General features: G+C 44.9%; 1 protein-coding gene across 3 annotated transcripts in view; it reads right to left on the bottom strand.

Annotated features, from left to right (window-relative positions):
* Positions 1–20,731, bottom strand: part of RABGAP1 (RAB GTPase activating protein 1) — a 495,691-nt gene that overhangs the window by 298,547 nt on the left and 176,413 nt on the right. For all 3 annotated transcript variants that reach the window (XM_030207329.1, XM_030207331.1, XM_030207330.1), the window contains exon 9: positions 11,758–11,860. In XM_030207329.1, the coding sequence (XP_030063189.1) occupies positions 11,758–11,860 (103 nt within the window). The remainder of the gene's footprint in view (positions 1–11,757; positions 11,861–20,731) is intronic.

The raw sequence follows: 20,731 nt of genomic DNA, 5'->3' as shown, positions 1-20,731 counted from the left end.
GTTATGTTAAAGACTGTAGTACTCAAAGCGATGGGAAATATTTCTGTATCTTTCTGCCACATTTTCTTAGTCTCAGACTGAATGTCTTGGTACTAGATCGTCCCTCTCTCCATGTGACTCACAGAGTAATCACTTGGGACCAACACCTCTGATGTTTTTCTCGTTTACCACTAGAAGCTAAGTAGAAAACCTTTTTTCTCTGTGAACTTGCGGCATGTTTTGGACATTTTTTCAGTAGTCTATGTAGTTCCTGACACTAACCCTAGAAAGAGTTTGCAGTTAATACATTTTTTAGATAACTTTATTCCTTAAAAAAAAGACATATTTAAAAACTTGTGTTTAATCAGGTTCCCTTTGTCAGTGTGACATGTAATGAAATAAAAGGGGAAATCAGAAAAAGGGGAAGGTGGACTTTTTCACATCACTGTGACTACTGCCTAAAAAAACCTCTTCAACAGCATGTCTCAGAAGTCTCTGCAAAAACTACAGTCAAAGTAGCAGTGTGAATATTATCAGTTGACTGCCCAGAGTTAATACCAGGACTTTTCAAACTGTCAGAAAATTCCAAAAATGATTCAGTCTTCCTTTCTGATAGTGCTAATGAAAAATAATTACTCCCTTGATATAGTTGGTATCACTGTTAGACTCTTTCCCATATGTCTTGGAGGAACTTCTTTCTGCTTGAAAAATTAAAACATCTGAGATTCATAGAACTAGTTATTATTTTCAAAAGCCTCCAATTTTCTATGAAACAAATTATCTTTTGAAACAGCAAATTCCAGTTTTCCAACTAATAGCGAATGCTACATACCTGTAGAAGGTATTCTCCGAGGACAGCAGGCTGATTGTTCTCACTGATGGGTGACGTCCACGGCAGCCCCTCCAATCGGAATCTTCACTAGCAAAGTCCTTTGCTAGCCCTCGCGCGCCCGCGCGCACCGCGCATGCGCGGCCGTCTTCCCGCCCGAAACCGGCTCGAGCCGGCCAGTCTCATATGTAGCAAAAGAGATACAAGGGAAGACACAACTCCAAAGGGGAGGCGGGCGGGTTTGTGAGAACAATCAGCCTGCTGTCCTCAGAGAATACCTTCTACAGGTATGTAGCATTCGCTTTCTCCGAGGACAAGCAGGCTGCTTGTTCTCACTGATGGGGTATCCCTAGCCCCCAGGCTCACTCAAAACAACAACCATGGTCAATTGGGCCTCGCAACGGCGAGGGCATAACTGAGATTAACCTAAAAAATTTACCAACTAACTGAGAGTGCAGCCTGGAACAGAACAAACAGGGCCCTCGGGGGGTGGAGTTGGATCCTAAAGCCCAAACAGGTTCTGAAGAACTGACTGCCCGAACCGACTGTCGCGTCGGGTATCCTGCTGCAGGCAGTAATGAGATGTGAATGTGTGGACAGATGACCACGTCGCAGCTTTGCAAATTTCTTCAATGGAGGCTGACTTCAAGTGGGCTACCGACGCAGCCATGGCTCTAACATTATGAGCCGTGACATGACCCTCAAGAGCCAGCCCCGCCTGGGCGTAAGTGAAGGAAATGCAATCTGCTAGCCAATTGGATATGGTGCGTTTCCCTACAGCCACTCCCCTCCTATTGGGATCAAAAGAAACAAACAATTGGGTGGACTGTCTGTGGGGCTGTGTCCGCTCCAGGTAGAAGGCCAATGCTCTCTTGCAGTCCAATGTGTGCAGCTGACGTTCAGCAGGGCAGGAATGAGGACGGGGAAAAAATGTTGGCAAGACAATTGACTGGTTCAGATGGAACTCCGACACAACCTTTGGCAAGAGCTTAGGGTGAGTGCGGAGGACTACTCTGTTATGATGAAATTTGGTGTAAGGGGCCTGGGCTACCAGGGCCTGAAGCTCACTGACTCTACGAGCTGAAGTAACTGCCACCAAGAAAATGACCTTCCAGGTCAAGTACTTCAGATGGCAGGAATTCAGTGGCTCAAAAGGAGGTTTATCAGCTGGGTGAGAACGACATTGAGATCCCATGACACTGTAGGAGGCTTGACAGGGGGCTTTGACAAAAGCAAACCTCTCATGAAGCGAACAACTAAAGGCTGTCCTGAGATCGGCTTACCTTCCACATGGTAATGGTATGCACTGATTGCGCTAAGGTGAACTCTTACAGAGTTGGTCTTGAGACCAGACTCAGACAAGTGCAGAAGGTATTCAAGCAGGGTCTGTGTAGGACAAGAGCGAGGAGCTAGGGCCTTGCTGTCACACCAGATGGCAAACCTCCTCCATAGAAAGAAGTAACTCCTCTTAGTGGAATCTTTCCTGGAAGCAAGCAAGATGCGGGAGACACCCTCTGACAGACCCAAAGAGGCAAAGTCTACGCTCTCAACATCCAGGCCGTGAGAGCCAGGGACCGGAGGCTGGGATGCAGAAGAGCCCCTTCGTCCTGCGTAATGAGGGTCGGAAAACACTCCAATCTCCACGGTTCTTCGGAGGATAACTCCAGAAGAAGCGGGAACCAGATCTGACGCGGCCAAAAAGGAGCAATCAGAATCATGGTGCCTCGGTCTTGCTTGAGTTTCAACAAAGTCTTCCCCACCAGAGGAATGGGAGGATAAGCATACAGCAGACCCTCCCCCCAATCCAGGAGGAAGGCATCCGATGCCAGTCTGCCGGGGGCCTGAAGCCTGGAACAGAACTGAGGGACTTTGTGGTTCGCTCGAGATGCGAAGAGATCCACCAAGGGGGTGCCCCACGCTTGGAAGATCTGGCGCACCACTCGGGAGTTGAGCGACCACTCGTGAGGTTGCATAATCCTGCTCAGTCTGTCGGCCAGACTGTTGTTTACGCCTGCCAGATATGTGGCTTGGAGCCCCATGCTGTGACGGCGAGCCCAGAGCCACATGATGACGGCTTCCTGACACAGGGGGCGAGATCCGGTGCCCCCCTGCTTGTTGACATAGTACATGGCAACCTGGTTGTCTGTCTGAATTTGGATAATTTGGTGGGACAGCCGATCTCTGAAAGCCTTCAGAGCGTTCCAGATCGCTCGCAACTCCAGAAGATTGATCTGTAGACCGCGTTCCTGGAGGGACCAGCTTCCTTGGGTGTGAAGCCCATCGACATGAGCTCCCCATCCCAGGAGAGACGCATCCGTGGTCAGCACTTTTTGTGGCTGAGGAATTTGGAAAGGACGTCCCAGAGTCAAATTGGACCAAATCGTCCACCAATACAGGGATTCGAGAAAACTCGTGGACAGGTGGATTACGTCTTCTAGATCCCCAGCAGCCTGGAACCACTGGGAAGCTAGGGTCCATTGAGCAGATCTCATGTGAAGGCGGGCCATGGGAGTCACATGAACTGTGGAGGCCATGTGGCCCAGCAATCTCAACATCCGCGAAGCTGTGATCTGCTGGGACGCTCGCACTCGCGAGACGAGGGACAACAAGTTGTTGGCTCTCGTCTCTGGGAGATAGGCGCGAGCCGTCCGAGAATCCAGCAGAGCTCCTATGAATTCGAGTCTCTGCACTGGGCGAAGATGGGACTTTGGGTAATTTATTACAAACCCCAGTAGCTCCAGGAGGCGAATAGTCATCTGCATGGACTGCAGGGCTCCTGCCTCGGACGTGTTCTTCACCAGCCAATCGTCGAGATACGGGAACACGTGCACCCCCAGTCTGCGAAGTGCCGCTGCTACTACAGCCAGGCACTTTGTGAACACCCTGGGCGCAGAGGCGAGCCCAAAGGGTAGCACACAGTACTGGAAGTGACGTGTGCCCAGCTGAAATCACAGATACTGTCTGTGAGCTGGCAGTATCGGGATGTGTGTGTAGGCATCCTTCAAGTCCAGAGAGCATAGCCAATCGTTTTGCTGAATCATGGGGAGAAGGGTGCCCAGGGAAAGCATCCTGAACTTTTCTTTTACGAGATATTTGTTCAGGGCCCTTAGGTCTAGGATGGGACGCATCCCCCCTGTTTTCTTTTCCACAAGGAAGTACCTGGAATAGAATCCCAGCCCTTCTTGCCCGGATGGCACGGGCTCGACCGCATTGGCGCTGAGAAGGGCGGAGAGTTCCTCTGCAAGTACCTGCTTGTGCTGGAAGCTGTAAGACTGAGCTCCCGGTGGACAATTTGGAGGTTTTGAGGCCAAATTGAGGGTGTATCCTTGCCGGACTATTTGCAGAACCCACTGATCGGAGGTTATGAGAGGCCACCTTTGGTGAAAAGCTTTCAACCTCCCCCCGACCGGCAGGTCGCCCGGCACTGACACTTGGATGTCGGCTATGCTCTGCTGGAGCCAGTCAAAAGCTCGCCCCTTGCTTTTGCTGGGGAGCCGCGGGGCCTTGCTGAGGCGCACGCTGCTGACGAGAGCGAGCGCGCTGGGGCTTAGCCTGGGCCGCAGGCTGTCGAGAAGGAGGATTGTACCTACGCTTGCCAGAAGAGTAGGGAACAGTCCTCCTTCCCCCCAAAAATCTTCTACCTGTAGAGGTAGATGCTGAAGGCTGCCAGCGGGAGAACTTGTCGAATGCGGTATCCCGCTGGTGGAGATGCTCTACCACCTGCTCGACCTTCTCTCCAAAAATATTGTCCGCACGGCAAGGCGAGTCCGCAATCCGCTGCTGGAGTCTATTCTCCAGGTCGGAGGCACGCAGCCATGAGAGCCTGCGCATCACCACACCTTGAGCAGCGGCCCTGGACGCAACATCAAAGGTGTCATACACCCCTCTGGCCAGGAATTTTCTGCACGCCTTCAGCTGCCTGACCACCTCCTGAAAAGGCTTGGCTTGCTCAGGGGGGAGAGCATCAACCAAGCCCGCCAACTGCCGCACATTGTTCCGCATGTGTATGCTCGTGTAGAGCTGGTAAGACTGGATTTTGGCCACGAGCATAGAGGAATGGTAGGCCTTCCTCCCAAAGGAGTCTAAGGTTCTAGAGTCTTTGCCCGGGGGCGCCGAAGCATGCTCCCTAGAACTCTTAGCCTTCTTTAGGGCCAGATCCACAACTCCAGAGTCGTGAGGCAACTGAGTGCGCATCAGCTCTGGGTCCCCATGGATCCGGTACTGGGACTCGATCTTCTTGGGGATGTGGGGATTACTTAGTGGCTTGGTCCAGTTCGCAAGCAATGTCTTTTTTAGGACATGGTGCAAAGGAACAGTGGACGCTTCCTTAGGTGGAGAAGGATAGTCCAGGAGCTCAAACATTTCAGCCCTGGGTTCGTCCTCCACAACCACCGGGAAGGGGATGGCCGTAGACATCTCCCGGACAAAGGAAGCGAAAGACAGACTCTCGGGAGGAGAAAGCTGTCTCTCAGGAGAGGGAGTGGGATCGGAAGGAAGACTCTCAGACTCCTCGTCAGAGAAATATCTGGGGTCCTCTTCCTCTTCCCACGAGGCCTCACCCTCGGTGTCAGACACAAGTTCACGGACCTGTGTCTGCAACCTCGCCCGGCTCGACTCCGTGGAGCAACGTCCACGATGGGGGCGTCGAGAGGTAGACTCCCTCGCCCGCATCGGCGAAGCTCCCTCCGCCGACGTAGTCGGGGAGCCCTCCTGGGAGGTGGCCGCAGTCGGTACCGCGACGTCGGGGACCTCACCCCGGGCGATGGGCCAGCCGGCGCCACGCTCGACGGTACCGGAGGCGCAAGCACCGCCGGTACCGGAGGGGTAGGGCGCAACAGCTCTCCCAGAATCTCTGGGAGAACGGCCCGGAGGCTCTCGTTCAGAGCGGCTGCAGAGAAAGGCATGGAGGCCGATGCAGGCGTCGACGTCAGAACCTGTTCCGGGCGTGGAGGCTGTTCCGGGCTGTCCAGAGTGGAGCGCATCGACACCTCCTGAACAGAGGGTGAGCGGTCCTCTCGGTGCCGATGCCTGCTGGGTGCCGACTCCCTCGGCGACCCAGAGCTCTCGGTGCCGACGCGGGGAGGAGACCGGTGTCGATGCTTCTTCGACTTCTTCCGAAGCATGTCACCGGAGCTCCCCGGCACCGACGAGGAGGACGTAGAATCCATCCGTCGCTTCCTCGGGGCCGAGGTCGAAGCAGGTCGATCCCGGGGGGGGGGCTGTACCGCAGGAGCCCTCAGGGTAGGGGGAGACCCACCCGAAGGCTCACCGCCACCAGCAGGGGAATGGACAGCCCTCACCTGCACTCCTGACGATGCACCACCGTCCGACGACATCAGCAGACGAGGTCCCGGAACCACCGACGCCGATGCAGCTATCCGATGTCTCGGCGCCGATGCAGAGGGCCGATGCCTCGATGCACTGGCGGCCGAGGATGAAGGTCTGGACGCTGACGACGTCGATGCACTCGATGACCCCGGTGCCGATGCCGACGAAGAGCCCGAGAACAAAACGTTCCACTGGGCCAATCTCGCTACCTGAGTCCGCCTTTGTAACAGGGAACACAGGCTACAGTTCTGAGGACGGTGCTCGGCCCCCAGACACTGAAGACACGAAGAGTGCCTATCAGTGAGCGAGATTACCCGGGCGCACTGGGTGCACTTCTTGAAGCCGCTGGAAGGCTTCGATGTCATGGGCGGAAAAATCACGCCGGCGAAATCAAAATCCGAAATGACGAATTTGAGCACCAAAAACTTTGAGGGAGAAAAATCTCGACCGAGGCCGAAAAGAGGCCTACCCCAACGACGAAAGAAAACTTACCGGGGCAAAGACTGGAAATACGGGAAGGGGCAAACGAAACCCAAGGGGGTTTGCGGAGCACTTTCTGAACGAATTTAAATCTTTTCCGAAGAAAAAACACGTCGATTTGTACAAAGGACGCGCGAGGTCGACTCTCCGGGGCTCGACACGGCAAAAAACACAGCCGTACCGAGTGCGGACGAAAGAAGACTGGCCGGCTCGAGCCGGTTTCGGGCGGGAAGACGGCCGCGCATGCGCGGTGCGCGCGGGCGCGCGAGGGCTAGCAAAGGACTTTGCTAGTGAAGATTCCGATTGGAGGGGCTGCCGTGGACGTCACCCATCAGTGAGAACAAGCAGCCTGCTTGTCCTCAGAGAAAATCTTATTATCTACAAATTTCTTCTCATGCTCAGCAGACATAACAGAGTACTGGCAGTTTCTGAAATGAGTGCTCTGACCTTAAAATTGCTCCAATAATTAACTTTTCAAATTATCTATAGCCAGCCACAAAGTTTCAAGCGTGAATATTTGTGGTTTCTCAAGAAGTACAACTTGTTGAGAAGACAGGTCACCTCCACTGAAGGTCTCCACCTTCTGATACTGCCACTGTTGTTCCTCCTCCTTCAAGAACAGTGTCCAAAGACTACTCACCCTGCTGGTGCAAGACCACCACTGGAGGTCCCAGCAGCCATTTTGAGATTGTAGTCAGCATGGGCAGGGGATTACTCCTACCCCGACCAGGCCACTAAACTACCAGGGCTTTTAAGCTAGGCCGGGGGGGGGGGGGGGGGTGGAAGCATACCGCCCCGGTTTTGGTTTCACTTGAACCTGTGCAGTAAATTTTCAGCTACAGATGCAGTATCAGCTGAAACTGAAAAACCCAATTTCGGTCGCCCTCTAATTTACTCCAATTCCACATCCCTCAATGCCCTCTCTTTGGTGGCTGGCACTCTATTAGGGGATCCCTAGTAGTATTAAAATCCTCCTCAATAATATAGTGATAATCATCACATACTACCAGTTTAGCCAGCAATGAGGACATGCATTCATGATTGAAAACACTCAGTACATATATATTGCAAAGTACCACTTTCACTCACTTAAGCGTCACATCATGACAGCATATTGCCCTTGCGGATCTTGTATAACTTTGTGAACATCAAGTTCCACCTTTTTGTGAAGTAAAATGGCCACTCTTCTCCGCCTGCTACTAAAGGAACACCATCCCTGGTCACCCACCCAATTTCTCCAACTTTTGATGCTTAACTGCAATTAAGTGGGTTTCTTGAGAAAAGCTGTGTCTTCTTTCTCCCTATTTAAATAATTCAGCACTTCATTTCTTTTAATGAAACAGTATAAGCCATCCACATTGAGTGCAAGTATCTTCAGCTTAGCCAATCCTTTTTTTCCATAGGATGAATGGTACAATTCCCTCTGTTATCATAACTATTGAGGGCTAGCTAGCTAGCTGAGCTCTATCAAGGTTTTAATCTCTTCAGGCAACTCCAGACAAGTTTCCCATCCCACCTTGATTATCCCCTTATTTTAATTCAACTCCCTCCTAAAACCTTAATCCCGTACCTGCCCCTACACCCCTTGGACTCCCCCAAAACATACTAACCTCATTCACAACCCCCTTTCCCCCACACCCTCCCCCAGTCTCATGAACCCATCACCCTCAATCTCCCCTTCCTCATATTACACACCCAAACCAGTATCAAGGCAACACAATTTACACACCAACCAAGTGTATGAGCATTTCAACTAGTACTACTGAGCATCTCTTTCAAGTCCAAATAAGAATAGGCATACTGGTCAGACCAACAGTCCATCTAGTCCAGTATCCTGGAAATAGTACTGTGCGCATTGCTCCCCCTCCCACCCCTGGGTTGCTCCATTAAGTTAGGCCATCTATTACATTATGTCTTCCTCAATCTTCAATTTCATGCCAACCTCCAATCCTTCTTCCACATTTCTCCAGGAATGATGCCAGCCAGCTCTCTCCAACCAGTGGAGAGAGAAGGGGGGAGTCAGCCCTATCTAAACTAAATGTCAGTTCCACAGTTCCAAAATAATACATAAAAGTCAGTGCCAAATCATTTTGCTTTAGTCCCATGCCACGCTCTTGTCTCTCTCCAAATTGTCAAGAAACAGTTTCATCTCTTTTGGGGTCTTGAAGATCACAGTCTGATTTTTGTGGGTGAGAGGTACTGCAAGGTGAACTGGATGCCCTTACTGTACAGCTCATACAATATGGTCAACTGTGCTGAGAAAAATTTGAGCAGAAGCAGCTTTGCTCCCTTGTATTCCAAAATTCACCTACTTTTATACAGCCACGATCAGAGCATGCGCCTCCATAAAGTTCACAACCCTCACCAAGACTGGCTGCAGACATCAGTCATTCTCTCAGTACACTCAACCACATAGTACGCAAGCTCTACTTTCATTGGTATATCTGCAGAGCCCAAATTCAAAGACTCCAGCAACTGACACTCCACAAACACCCATGGTTCTCTTTCACCCTCTCTAGGAGGCCCACAATTTTAATAATGTTCAGACAGCCTCTGGTCATCCACCTGAGCCATTAGCTTTTTACAGTGTTCTTCTAATACTCAGAGCTGATTCTCAGCCTCATCAGTTGTATCCTCTTAATGCAACTGCTCCGCTTGTCCCTCCAGTCCCTTTTATTTCATCGATTGGCAAAGAGGTGTTTGATAAGTTCCCTCGCCGTCTCTTCCTGCAGGGTAAAGACCAGTGGTAAGGGCAAGTCTACCCCCATATTGCTATTGCTGTCCCTGTTCTTGCACTTTTCCAGCCCAGTATGTTGCATTTTCATCAGCATGCAACAATGCGTCAACTTACAATGGCCTGTTTTCACCCTGCTGTGCCCATTCTTTTTCTGCCTCCATAATTCATGTTCGGGGGTTATTCAGCTGTAGTTCCAGTCAAGTCGGTTTTTTTGGGGGGGAGGGGGGAGGAATCAGATATGGAGCTAGGTTATTGGGCATTCATTCAGCACACTGCCATCACACGACCCTACCTTAGTTTGTCATGATTTAGTTTTAAGCACTCATTTAACATGGTTCCTGCTGATACCTGATCCTGTGACATATAATCTACCAATTGTTTATCATCTGCGATACATGTACCTCAAAATCAAACTATCTACCTTATATACACTACATGGTATACATTAAATAATATGAAAGCTAAAATTGACCCTGTGGGACTCCACAACAAACTGGCATAGAATGGAAAAAGCTTATTTTCTGAAAGTACACAGCGTGATCTATCAGTTAAATAATCTTTGAATCACCCTAGAACTCTGCCTTTCATTCAAAGGCCCTGTAAGACACTGCAATAGGTAGTCATAAAGTACAGTATTAAAAGCTGCTGTCAAGTGTAATTGCAGCCATAGGGCATCAAATCCCTGATCAGCTCAGACTCTTAAAGGTACATTAAGCCCAACAACAGAGTTTCAGTGCTACAATTTGGGTAAAAGCCAGAATGACCAGGATAAACGGCTTTAATGGACACCAAATTTTCAAGAATTAAAAAAACAATTTTTTTCCCAGGAGTTTAGACACAAATAAATTTGAAATTGGACCACAGGACAACACCTCATTAGGCCCACCAAGCTGGCTCTACTAACATTTTCCAAGTGCTGCTATAAAAATCAAACTATTACTGCCTATTACTGCACATTCTTCTCTTGTTGTTGTCCTTGTTCCAGTGGTAGGGAGAAGATTTTGGTAGAAACACTAATGATTAAGTTTCATTTAAAATCTTTAAATAGGAATATTTGAGAATCAATTCTTGTAACTATTTACATATCTGTAAACAGCTGCATGGCATCTTTTCAATTTCCAACAGAAACTAAAGAAAAAGAAAAACATAAAGTGCTAATCTTGAATCCTGAAAATAATACTGAAAACACCATTCTGTCATGACTTTCTAAACTCAAAATTTATCACCAATAAAGGCATGTTGAAAGAATGTGCTTAAGTAGTACAATATCGTTCACATTAACATGTGTCAAAACTTTAACCATAGGGGCAATTAAAGTCTGGAGACCCCGAAAAGAGACTATGCCTTCCTAATGTGGCAGTGACTATTATGCCATCTTACAAATTCATATCAATCCACAGTCCTTGCATGCAAAATTTTAGTTTTGTCTGGACAAGATTGTGAACCATATACTGTACCCGAAATGCATTTTCTCACATACAGTGCAAGCTCATCTGTAGCTTTCTATAATAAATGCAGAAAACATATCAACTTTTCCTTTCAGGAAAGAACCAAATGTTACCATATATCCGACCATCCACCCTTAACTATAAAGAGTGTGGTGGTTTCAAGCAAGTTAATACTCTGGACAAACTTCTAGCCCCTGCTTCTTCCTCCACAGAGATTTTCAATCCAGTCTTCGGGACACACCTAGCCAGCCGCGGTTTTCAGGATATCCCCACTGAATGGGGATATCCTGAAAACCTCGAATGCCTGCGTGTGCCCTGAGGACTGGGTTGAAAACCCCTGGTACAGGGTCACGTAATTAATGCTGAAAAATTGTGTTTCTGTATTAATTTTCTTAAAATTAATCTAAATGATCATCAGTGCACTTTTGTTCCTTCTTGGACCAAAAGGAAGTTCAGAACTAAAAAAGATATTTAAAACAAAGTGCCCTCCAATGATCCCACAGTTCTGCAACCCACTTTTCTCAAACTGAATGCAGATCAGAGGGAGTTCTTTCAGAAGCTGATATGAAACAACAGAAAAGCCAATCTCCAGTAGTGTTGCCTTCTAAAAGAATCACTATCTGCTTCCTACTGGCAACTGAATATATTATAACTGAATATAAAGGATTTTAACTGACATGTTACAAGAAAGTCAGGGCAGACTATGGAAAGCGCTTGAAGATCTGAGAGAGTTACCAAGAGCCTTTTCTCATCATAGAACCACCCCCCCACCTTTTATTTTTTAAATCAAAAACTCATAAGGCAATGACTAATTGCCAGAAAAATATACAGAATAAAAATCACACTGGTCTCCTGTGTAGGGCTTCTATCCAAAGGTCTGTACTGGAGATTATGAAATCATTAAAACAAAAAAAAAAGGGCTACATGAATCAAAGAATCATTTGATAAGCCAGTACCTTTAGGTGTTTCTTCATTTACAATTTGAAAATGTGGAGACTTAGTATTCCAGCTTCCAGTAATGATGTATGATTTACCATCTGAGCTTTTTCCCATCGACTCCTAAAAGCAGAGAAAATACAAAATGGAACATATAAATTAACAGCTCAAGGAAGCAGTAAACATAGACCCTAATGGCACATCAAGACCACAAGGCTCATCTAGTCTGTCCAGTACAGATGAATGTGCTGTGCTTCCTACTACATTTGCATTTAGAAAGCTGTAAAAAGAAATCTGCTTTGAGCTATTCATCAAATACATTAAAAAAAAAAAAAAAAAAAGCTTTCTTCATGTGGTCTAAACAGACTTAAGATAACTTCAGAAACTTCTACTTAGCAATGTTTCTTTCTAGCTTTTTATTTTATTCCATGCTAGAACCCCCCCCCCCTTTCAGATCTTTGTATTCAAGACAGCAAATCTGTAACTACATACCACAGAAAAAACATCTGCACAAAGTGTACTTTTTTTCCATGATTAAGTTTTATTGGAATTGTTATTTATAACATTGTTCTGTTTAGTTTAATTGCTTGTACAACACAGAGATCAGACCACTGAGTGAAGCATTTCTAGTAAAATTAACAAAGATACGAATGGAAAGGATCAAAACAAAAATCAAGGAAAACAGAAAACAGCCTGGAACAAGCAATCCCAGCCAGAAATTTTCCAATCTGTCACCAATGTCTCCTGTAGCTCATTTCAAAGCACTTTTCACATTCTTATAATAGTTTAGTTCATATATATTTAGTAATCAAAAATGTTATTGCACTATTCACATAATAGTCCAGAAATGAGTCTGTTCACACTACATATTCAGCAGGGAAAAAAATGAGAAAAAACGGGGGAAAAGACCTCAGAAAAAGTGATGTACAGCAAGACTGCTGGAATTGTTTCAAAAAAGAGACGTCACCGTAACTTCTTTAATCATAGGTCTCAAAAACCCCCAATCCTCCCTCTGCGTGGAATTTATTATTTTTTTTTAAAGTTTGCTCAAATATGCTTCAACAACAAAGTTGTAGAGTTTCAAGAGGAAAGAAAAAAAAAAAACACTTAGCTGGCTGCAGCGTCTTGGACAGGCATCCACACCCGACGGACCCGTTTCACCGAGGGGCTTCTTCAGGGGATAAGGATACCAAGCTGGCAATCACTGCTCCAGTGGGTCTGTATAGACTCGTTTCTGGACTATTGTTGTATTGCACAGGCTTGAAGCGAGTGCCCCTCTTTTTTCTGTTACTATTCACATAAGCAATAAAGGGGTCCATAAGCAGCAGTAGAAAATGGTCTAAGGGCACCCCCTAAGTGGGTCCTTCCCGCATGCTAAGGCCATTTTTAATGTGACCATAAAACCCCCAATTTTCTATTTTTTCCCATTAATGGCAATGCGCTAAGGTTGCCGTTAGCACATAGCCATTTTTTTTAATTATCGCAAAAGCACTTAAAGACACCTATTTTTTAGGTCATAAGGGCTCCTGTGCTAACCATTTAGAATGTGGTAATATAGATGCGCTAAAGAAACATCCACTTTCTGCCCCTAAAACACCCCCTCAAAAAAAAAAAAAAAAAAAAACAACTTATTTAGCACATGGTTAGAGCGCAGACATTCAAAAACTACCATGTGACACTGCAGCGCTTCCCACAGTAGTCCATTTTTTTTTGCTGTGTTAGACATGTTAGTGCCTAACACAGCTTAGTAAAAGGACCCTGTGAGGGGGTTTATAGAACACTTCCCCTCACCCTTAAGAATAGTCCCTCAGATAGCCTGAATCACCTTAAGAATACTAGTCTCACCCAGGAAGGGAGTCGGGAAGGGTGGAGTCGGAACCAGGAAGTATAAAGGCCAGGGCCAGACTGAGGTTAGGGAAGGCCAGGGAGGGAAGAGTTGAAGCCCAAGCATATGCCACTGCAGCTCTATGTAATAATCATGACCTGGCTGAGGTAAGCCACTTTTGCATCTTAATTGAGACTTGCAAGCCTTGCTTTGAGGTCTGGCAGGAGCCAGGCCCTTTAACTCAGAAAAGAACCGAGAACTTACAGGCTGTGTTTGGGCCGTGGAATCCCCAGCAGCTACAGATGATGTTTCGGACCTGCCAGCCAGAGCCTGCTAAAGACTGTTAAAAAACCACAGAGGTTTTTCCACCTTATGTTCCTGGGTGTTACATAACAGACCTCAGGATTCTGATAAACGTGTTTTGTTTGTATCCAATTTGTCCGGTTGTGTTATCTCATCGGGGTATCACAGGCCCCAAAGTCAGTTTTTGTCCAATAGGCTTTTTTATTTGGGGGGGGGGGGGGGATTATTGGGTGTTCTCAAGTTCAGGGGTAGTTTAGAAAGAATATTACTGTATGTGTAGAGGTCATCTATCTATACATTTATTTATTGTTTTGACATCTGTTACATTGATTGGATAAAACTCAATAAAAAGATTTTTTAAGTTAATAAAAATAAACCTGACATTTTGAAAATAAACAATTCTACAACAAGCCTCCAGATTACAAAATTTGACTGCATTCCTAGAGCAATCCTTAACCGAAATCCACACTCGCTCTACGTTGTTGGTTTCTTTAGTCTTCGAGCAAGACTTGAACTCAATAATGAAGTTATATATTAAAAATGCTTTAAAAGAATTCTTGGGTGCACGAATCTGGATTTACCCGGATGTCACAAGAGCAACTCAGGAAAAACGGAGAAAGTTTCTTGCATTAAGAGAAGATATTAAAGCACTGGGCGCCAGTTTTTTACTGGCATACCCGTGCAAATGTATGATAAGATATGTGGGTGGCAAATATGTTTTCTATCAACCGGATCAGCTGAAAAGCTTTATTGCTTTAAAGAAAATTACCAAATGACTTTCGGGACTAGTGTTGAGTAAAGTAATTGTAAAATAGCCCGGTGGTTTGGGTCCAGGCCTTATTGCCTATTATGAACTAATATGATATATGTTCTCCTCAACTTTACTGACCTCCCCCTCTAAATTAGTGGTCTAAGAAAAGAGGAATATTTACTTTAGAATATTTTTTTGTTATTTCAGATAATATCTCTGTGTTTCTTGTACAAGATATATCTTGTGAATAAGGTTTGAAATATTATAAATAAATATAAAAAGAAAAAGAAAAAGAAAACAAACAATTCGAAAATAAACCCACCCATTCTATAAAACATCAAAAATGATTTTGTCATGCAATTCCCGAACAATTGTCCATAGTTTGTAGAATAATGCAAGAAGCTTTATTTTGGCAGGCATGAATGCCTTAGGTTTAAAAGGGAATTACATGCAGCAGCATTTTAGAAAGGACATTCAGATCAGAAAACAGACATTCATTTAAGAATGATTTAAGAGAATGTGCCTGGCGGCAGCGAAGAGTGTTACCACCCGATGTTGGAAACAGACGGAGGCACCTACGGAGATGGACTGGATTTTGAAGTTCTCTCTGATTTGAGAAATGGAGAAACTTACCGACAAAAGATCAGGCCTCTACAGTACCACCCCAGAGCTTTGGACTCAGTTTCGAGATTTGACCCAATTGACTTAAGTACAACCATCCATGCCTTGTGGGAGGGAGGGGAGAGGGGGGAAGGGAGGGTGGTGGGATGGGAAGGGATTAAGGCTTTTGTATTTGGATGTGTGTGATATATTGAGTTTGTCAATAAACAATTTAAAGTTTAAAAAAAAAAATTTAAAGAATGCCCAACAGTTGTTTTGTGGTCAAAGACTATGGATATATCCAGATGTGACTAGATCCACGCAAGACCGGAGAATGGAGTTCCTATTCATGAGAGAAGAGACTAGATCCTTGGGGGCTTCATTTTTGTTGGTATTTTCTTGTAAATGTATGGTCTGGTATCTAGGTATAAAGCAAGGCTTTTTTTGAGGGGGTACTTGGGGGTACTGAGTACCGGCACCTTTTCCATTGTCTGCTAAAATTGACCCATGGTCCCCAAGTTTTAATGAAAGATCTCAGGCTCTACACACCAGTTATGCCTTGTCATAGATTCTGTGACTGGTTGCAGGGGGCCTGGCTATTGAGGGGCGGGTCTCTCAGTGATCACCCCACCCCTGAAAGGTGACCTGGCATTTGAGTACCGGCACCTTTTTCGCTAGAAAAAACACACTGGTGTAAAGTATGTTTTCTTTGCATCTACACAGTTAAGATCTGTTTTGAACTTGAAAAAGTAGACTAGAAGTGCAATAAGTTGAACTGAGTTAAATAGACTGTAGATTAAGTTAGGTCAGGCCTTTATTATGTAGTAGTAATTTTTTTTTTCCTTTTTTGATCTCTCTCTCTTTAGGATCTCTCCCTCTTTATTGTAGTCTAAGGAAGGATATCTACCATATGTTTAAAAAAATTTCTTGTTTCTTCTTTATCTTTCTTGTTTATTATTACCTGGATGTAGTAGGTTAGTATCCTGTACTTCTTTCAACAAGTGAGCTATGCTTGTCAATTCATGTTGCAAATTATAAATAAAGAATTTAAAAAAAAAAAAAAAAAAAGACATTTGTGTTGGGATATCTGATGTTCCACTAGTATTTCAGAATAGGATCTGTCTAAGTAGAGCCTGTTCTAAAATACATTATTAAATGTACATCTATGTGCAGTAGAAATGTCCATTATGGGGGGGGGGGGGGGGGGGGGGGGGGGGGAGGGAACCACCCAAACAATAGATGGGGAAAAACAGGCACAAACACTTGTTTGACAGCACATGGACGTCTATGTTGTGACATAGCAACATGGATGCTCATATTGGCCCAAGCTATCTCAGAACCTTAGTGTGACAGCTAGCTCATGGGTCCTTACCATGGACTAGCTGTCACAATTGCTAATAGCACTGTTGTACTTACTGCCACCTCAAGAGAAGACAGTAGGTACAGTGACACTATCGCAGTCCATTAGTGTGCTTGCAGTTCAATTTCCCCTGCCCCAACCACCAGATCTGAACCCTCTTCTCCCAACTAAAGAAGGCCTCCCCAGACACAACATCCAAGGCCTTCGAGAGCTCAACCCTCTCCCCAGAACCTACTTAGGATGTGCAACTGGGTAGCAGCAGTCCGCCTCCAAGGGGAGGGGTCATGAAGAGATTTTACAGGATCTGGAACATTTGGAAAGGGAGATGAGGAGGAAGGGGAAGACTTGAAACAACAGGGGGCGCAGGAGGGGAATCATGTGTGGGGGGTGGGGGGTGAGTCTCCTGCGGCTTATTTATTTCATATTTGGAGTGGACGCAAAAATTGCCCTGTGCCATGTATGCAGGGCACACCAGGTTTGCACTTACCCTGTGTTATGTTTTGCTGTTAAACCAAGGTTAAGTACAAACACTTGCTGTCTGTTCAAAAATGGCTCCTTTGGACATCCTAAGTAGCAAGTCTAACTCCCTAAATCTATCTTTTAGGACATGGATGCTCATTCCCCTTCTGCAATAGGGAATGAATATCTATTTTTTTAAGCCCACCCAAATCCCACCCCCTTGTTTGATGCACCTTTTTCAGTATTAGACATTCAAATGCTGACTTTCTGAAATCAAAATTTAGACATCAAAAGTCCAGTTTATGAACATCTAAAGCACAACAGTGCTTCTAAACTAAGCACCATACTGTGTCCCAGCTCTAGCAAACTAATCACAAAAACCTTAAATGTTTTTAGGAAAAAGAGAAAACTTAAACAAGTTGAAGAAGTGAAGCATTTCTCAGGATGGCAGAGTAGGGTTGTGCCATGGTCTGGCTGCAGCACACCACCACTATTATATCCTCTGTACCTTAGTCACTGCTTCCCTGCATATATATATATGGGATGCTGTGAATACATCTGAATGAAATCTAGCAAGAGAACTGAAATCTCAGCAAGTTTTCTCATGCAAACTTTCACCTGAATCCAGCCACAGAAAGCAAATCCCCTATATGCATATAGATGGAATAATGGATAAAAGGACAGAGATGAACAGCCATGGCAAATGCAAATAGGCATATAAAAACACAGCTTTTTACCAAAAGAATTTCTAAAGAACAATTATATCAAAATAGGCAAAAAGAGTCTAGAGAGACTTTTTTATCCTAGCTTACCCAATGCATTAGCCAGAAGTGCCTGGCTCTCAAAACCCAACGTAACGGTAGGAGTCCCGTCATCCTGCCAAATACATTCTAAGAAACAGAAGCAGTTTAGAATTTTCACTGCTCCAATGGTTTTCAGCATGAAGCCAAGAGAAAGCAGAAGTCATACGGTTTTACCTTCCTCGTTACCAAGAATGAACAGCATTATTCCAACCCTCAAAAAGTGTCCACACTTCCTTGGCTGTCACCCTCTCTGCTTTACCATTAAGGAAGAATGCATTGCCATATTCCTGCCTCCTTAACATTGCTGAAATAAACCTTGAGTAAAGTGAAGTGGTAACTGTGTTAGTACACTTTTAAAGGTAATAAATAGAAATAAAGCAAAACATAGAAAAGAAAATAAGATGGTATCTTTTTATGGGACTAAATACATTCTGATTAGTTTTCAAATGTAACCTTTTTTTCTTCACATCAGAAATGACCAAATATTGACAAATATCATATTATATAAGTGAAACATAAAAGAATTACAAATACAGTCTTCAAAGGAAGAGGGTGAGGTGGGTAAGGTGAGAAACATGGAGAGCTGGGTGGGTGAGAGACAGAGAGAGATAGATGGGAGATAAGAGGGTGGCAAAGCAGTATAATTTTATGGTTTATAGTGGGATAGAAAGACCAGATCTTTGTTAAGCCTGTCTGGTGGGTGTCAAAATATTTCATCACTTTGACTTCATTACGTTCCTGGATTGTCTTAAAATTTCCTATTACAATTCTCACCATAAAATCATTGATGAAGTGGTCTGGTTTTATAAAGTGCTGTCCCACAGAGGTGACATTCTGGTTGGCATTATGATGTTTAATATGTATGTATAATATTATATTATAATTTATATACTGACTTTGTCTTTTCGCTGTTCCACCCTCCCAATCCCTGGCCTTCCTATACCCCCACCTCCATCACTCCCACCTCATCCAGAATATCAAGACCATACCAGCCTCAACTCACTCGAAGTGACATTTGAATATCCGTCCCTTGTAATTCTACTCTCCTGTGCCTCACCCCTACCAAATTAACAATAATATCCACCCCTACCTTTCTACCTTCTCAACCCCATACATACCCCTATCCAACCCTTTCGCTATACTCCTAATCGACTCTTCCCAAACCTACCTCTCATCTAATCCATAAACATTTACCAACATGATCCTCATAAAAAAACTTATCATCCACTCACTTGCTATCATCCACGCAACACTCAACTTCTCCCCAACAGAAATCAACATTATACCAGTTCTTCAACACCACATAAGACCACCTAAATCAATCATATCCCCACGGACCAGCAACAACCACAGAAACCCACAAAATCCCAAACAATCATCCTCAAAATCAGAAACAATTTCATCTAAAGCACCTAAAACGAGACAACTTATTAAAATCTGCCCTTCATTGTCGACTACTGAACCACATCTGCCTGTCTGAATAGATCAGCAGTTAACAAAACCAAAACCATTACAGACTGGATTACATCAGACAACCTTGACCTACCTCTTCATCACTGAAACCTTGGTCTGTGATTCAAAAGATCCCATCATTCTTGACTTATGCCCTCCTGGTTATAAAATAGCACACTTGCCTAGAAAAGATAGAAGAGGGGGAGGCATAGCACTTATCCATAGAACAAACTTCTCCACAGAACCCATCTCAGAGTCCATCTCACCACTTGACATCATCTCATACAAATATTCTTCACACCAAAACTTCCTCATATCAGACATCCACTGGTCAGCTTCACCTTGGTCTGACCATCATAAAGCGACCCTATCTTTATACTGGCATAAAAAGAACCAGATTATAACACGTGAACCCTTAACAATCACCACCAGAGGACGAATCGACATAGAAACCTTCTGGCATAAGATCTATAATAACGACTGGTCAACACATCCCAATTCAAATCATTTCCTCACAGAATGGGATAACAGGTGTAAACTCATTCTGGATGAAATTGCACCTTTACATTCCAAGACTTTACGTAGAAGCAACCCTTCTCCTTGGTTTAACGACATATTACAAAATCTCAAGTCACAAAGCAGAAAACTTGAAAAAAATATGGAGTAAATCAAAAAACAACCTCACCTTTAATGCATGGAAACATTCACAAAAAAAACTATAAGGCCATCAAGCAAGCCATAAGATCATATTACACAAGGAAGATTGCAACCACTTGTACAGACATAAGAAAACAACATCAACTTATAAGAAATCTTCTCAACACCGACCCAATCACTACATCATCCTCAAACTGTACACCAGCAGACCAACTAGCCAAATACTTTAAAGATAAAATCATCAAACTATGCAACATAATCCCCCAAGATGATGTCAGTATTGACAGCTTTCTTGATAAACTAGACCCAGACATGGACGGGATTCCAGCTGATCGCTCCTGGACAAACTTCACCCTTCTTACCACTGAGGAAATTTCCACAGCAATATCCAAACTCTCTAAATCCCATTGCTACCTTGACCCATGCCCTACCTACCTAATGGAAAACGCACCATCACGTTTCATTACAGACCTCACCACTCACTTAAACTTCCTTCTTCAACAGGGATCCTTCCCCACCGAACAAGCTGACATACTACTTACACCAATACCAGAAAATATTAAGAAACCAGCAGATGACATCACCAATTACCGCCCTATGGCCTCCATCCCGCTATTGACTAAACTGATGGAAAACAGAGTAATCTCCCAACTCAACGAATTCATACAAAAATTCTACATGAGTCGCAATCGGGCTTTCGACTTGCCCACAGCACAGAAACTGTACTACTAACCTTAATATTCAAGTTCAAGCTCAAAATTTCATTTGGAAACAACATCCTCCT

The sequence above is a fragment of the Microcaecilia unicolor genome, chromosome 6, assembly GCF_901765095.1.
Source record: "Microcaecilia unicolor chromosome 6, aMicUni1.1, whole genome shotgun sequence".
NCBI classification, from domain to species: domain Eukaryota; kingdom Metazoa; phylum Chordata; class Amphibia; order Gymnophiona; family Siphonopidae; genus Microcaecilia; species Microcaecilia unicolor.
This window is presented reverse-complemented; position numbering and strand designations above follow the sequence as displayed.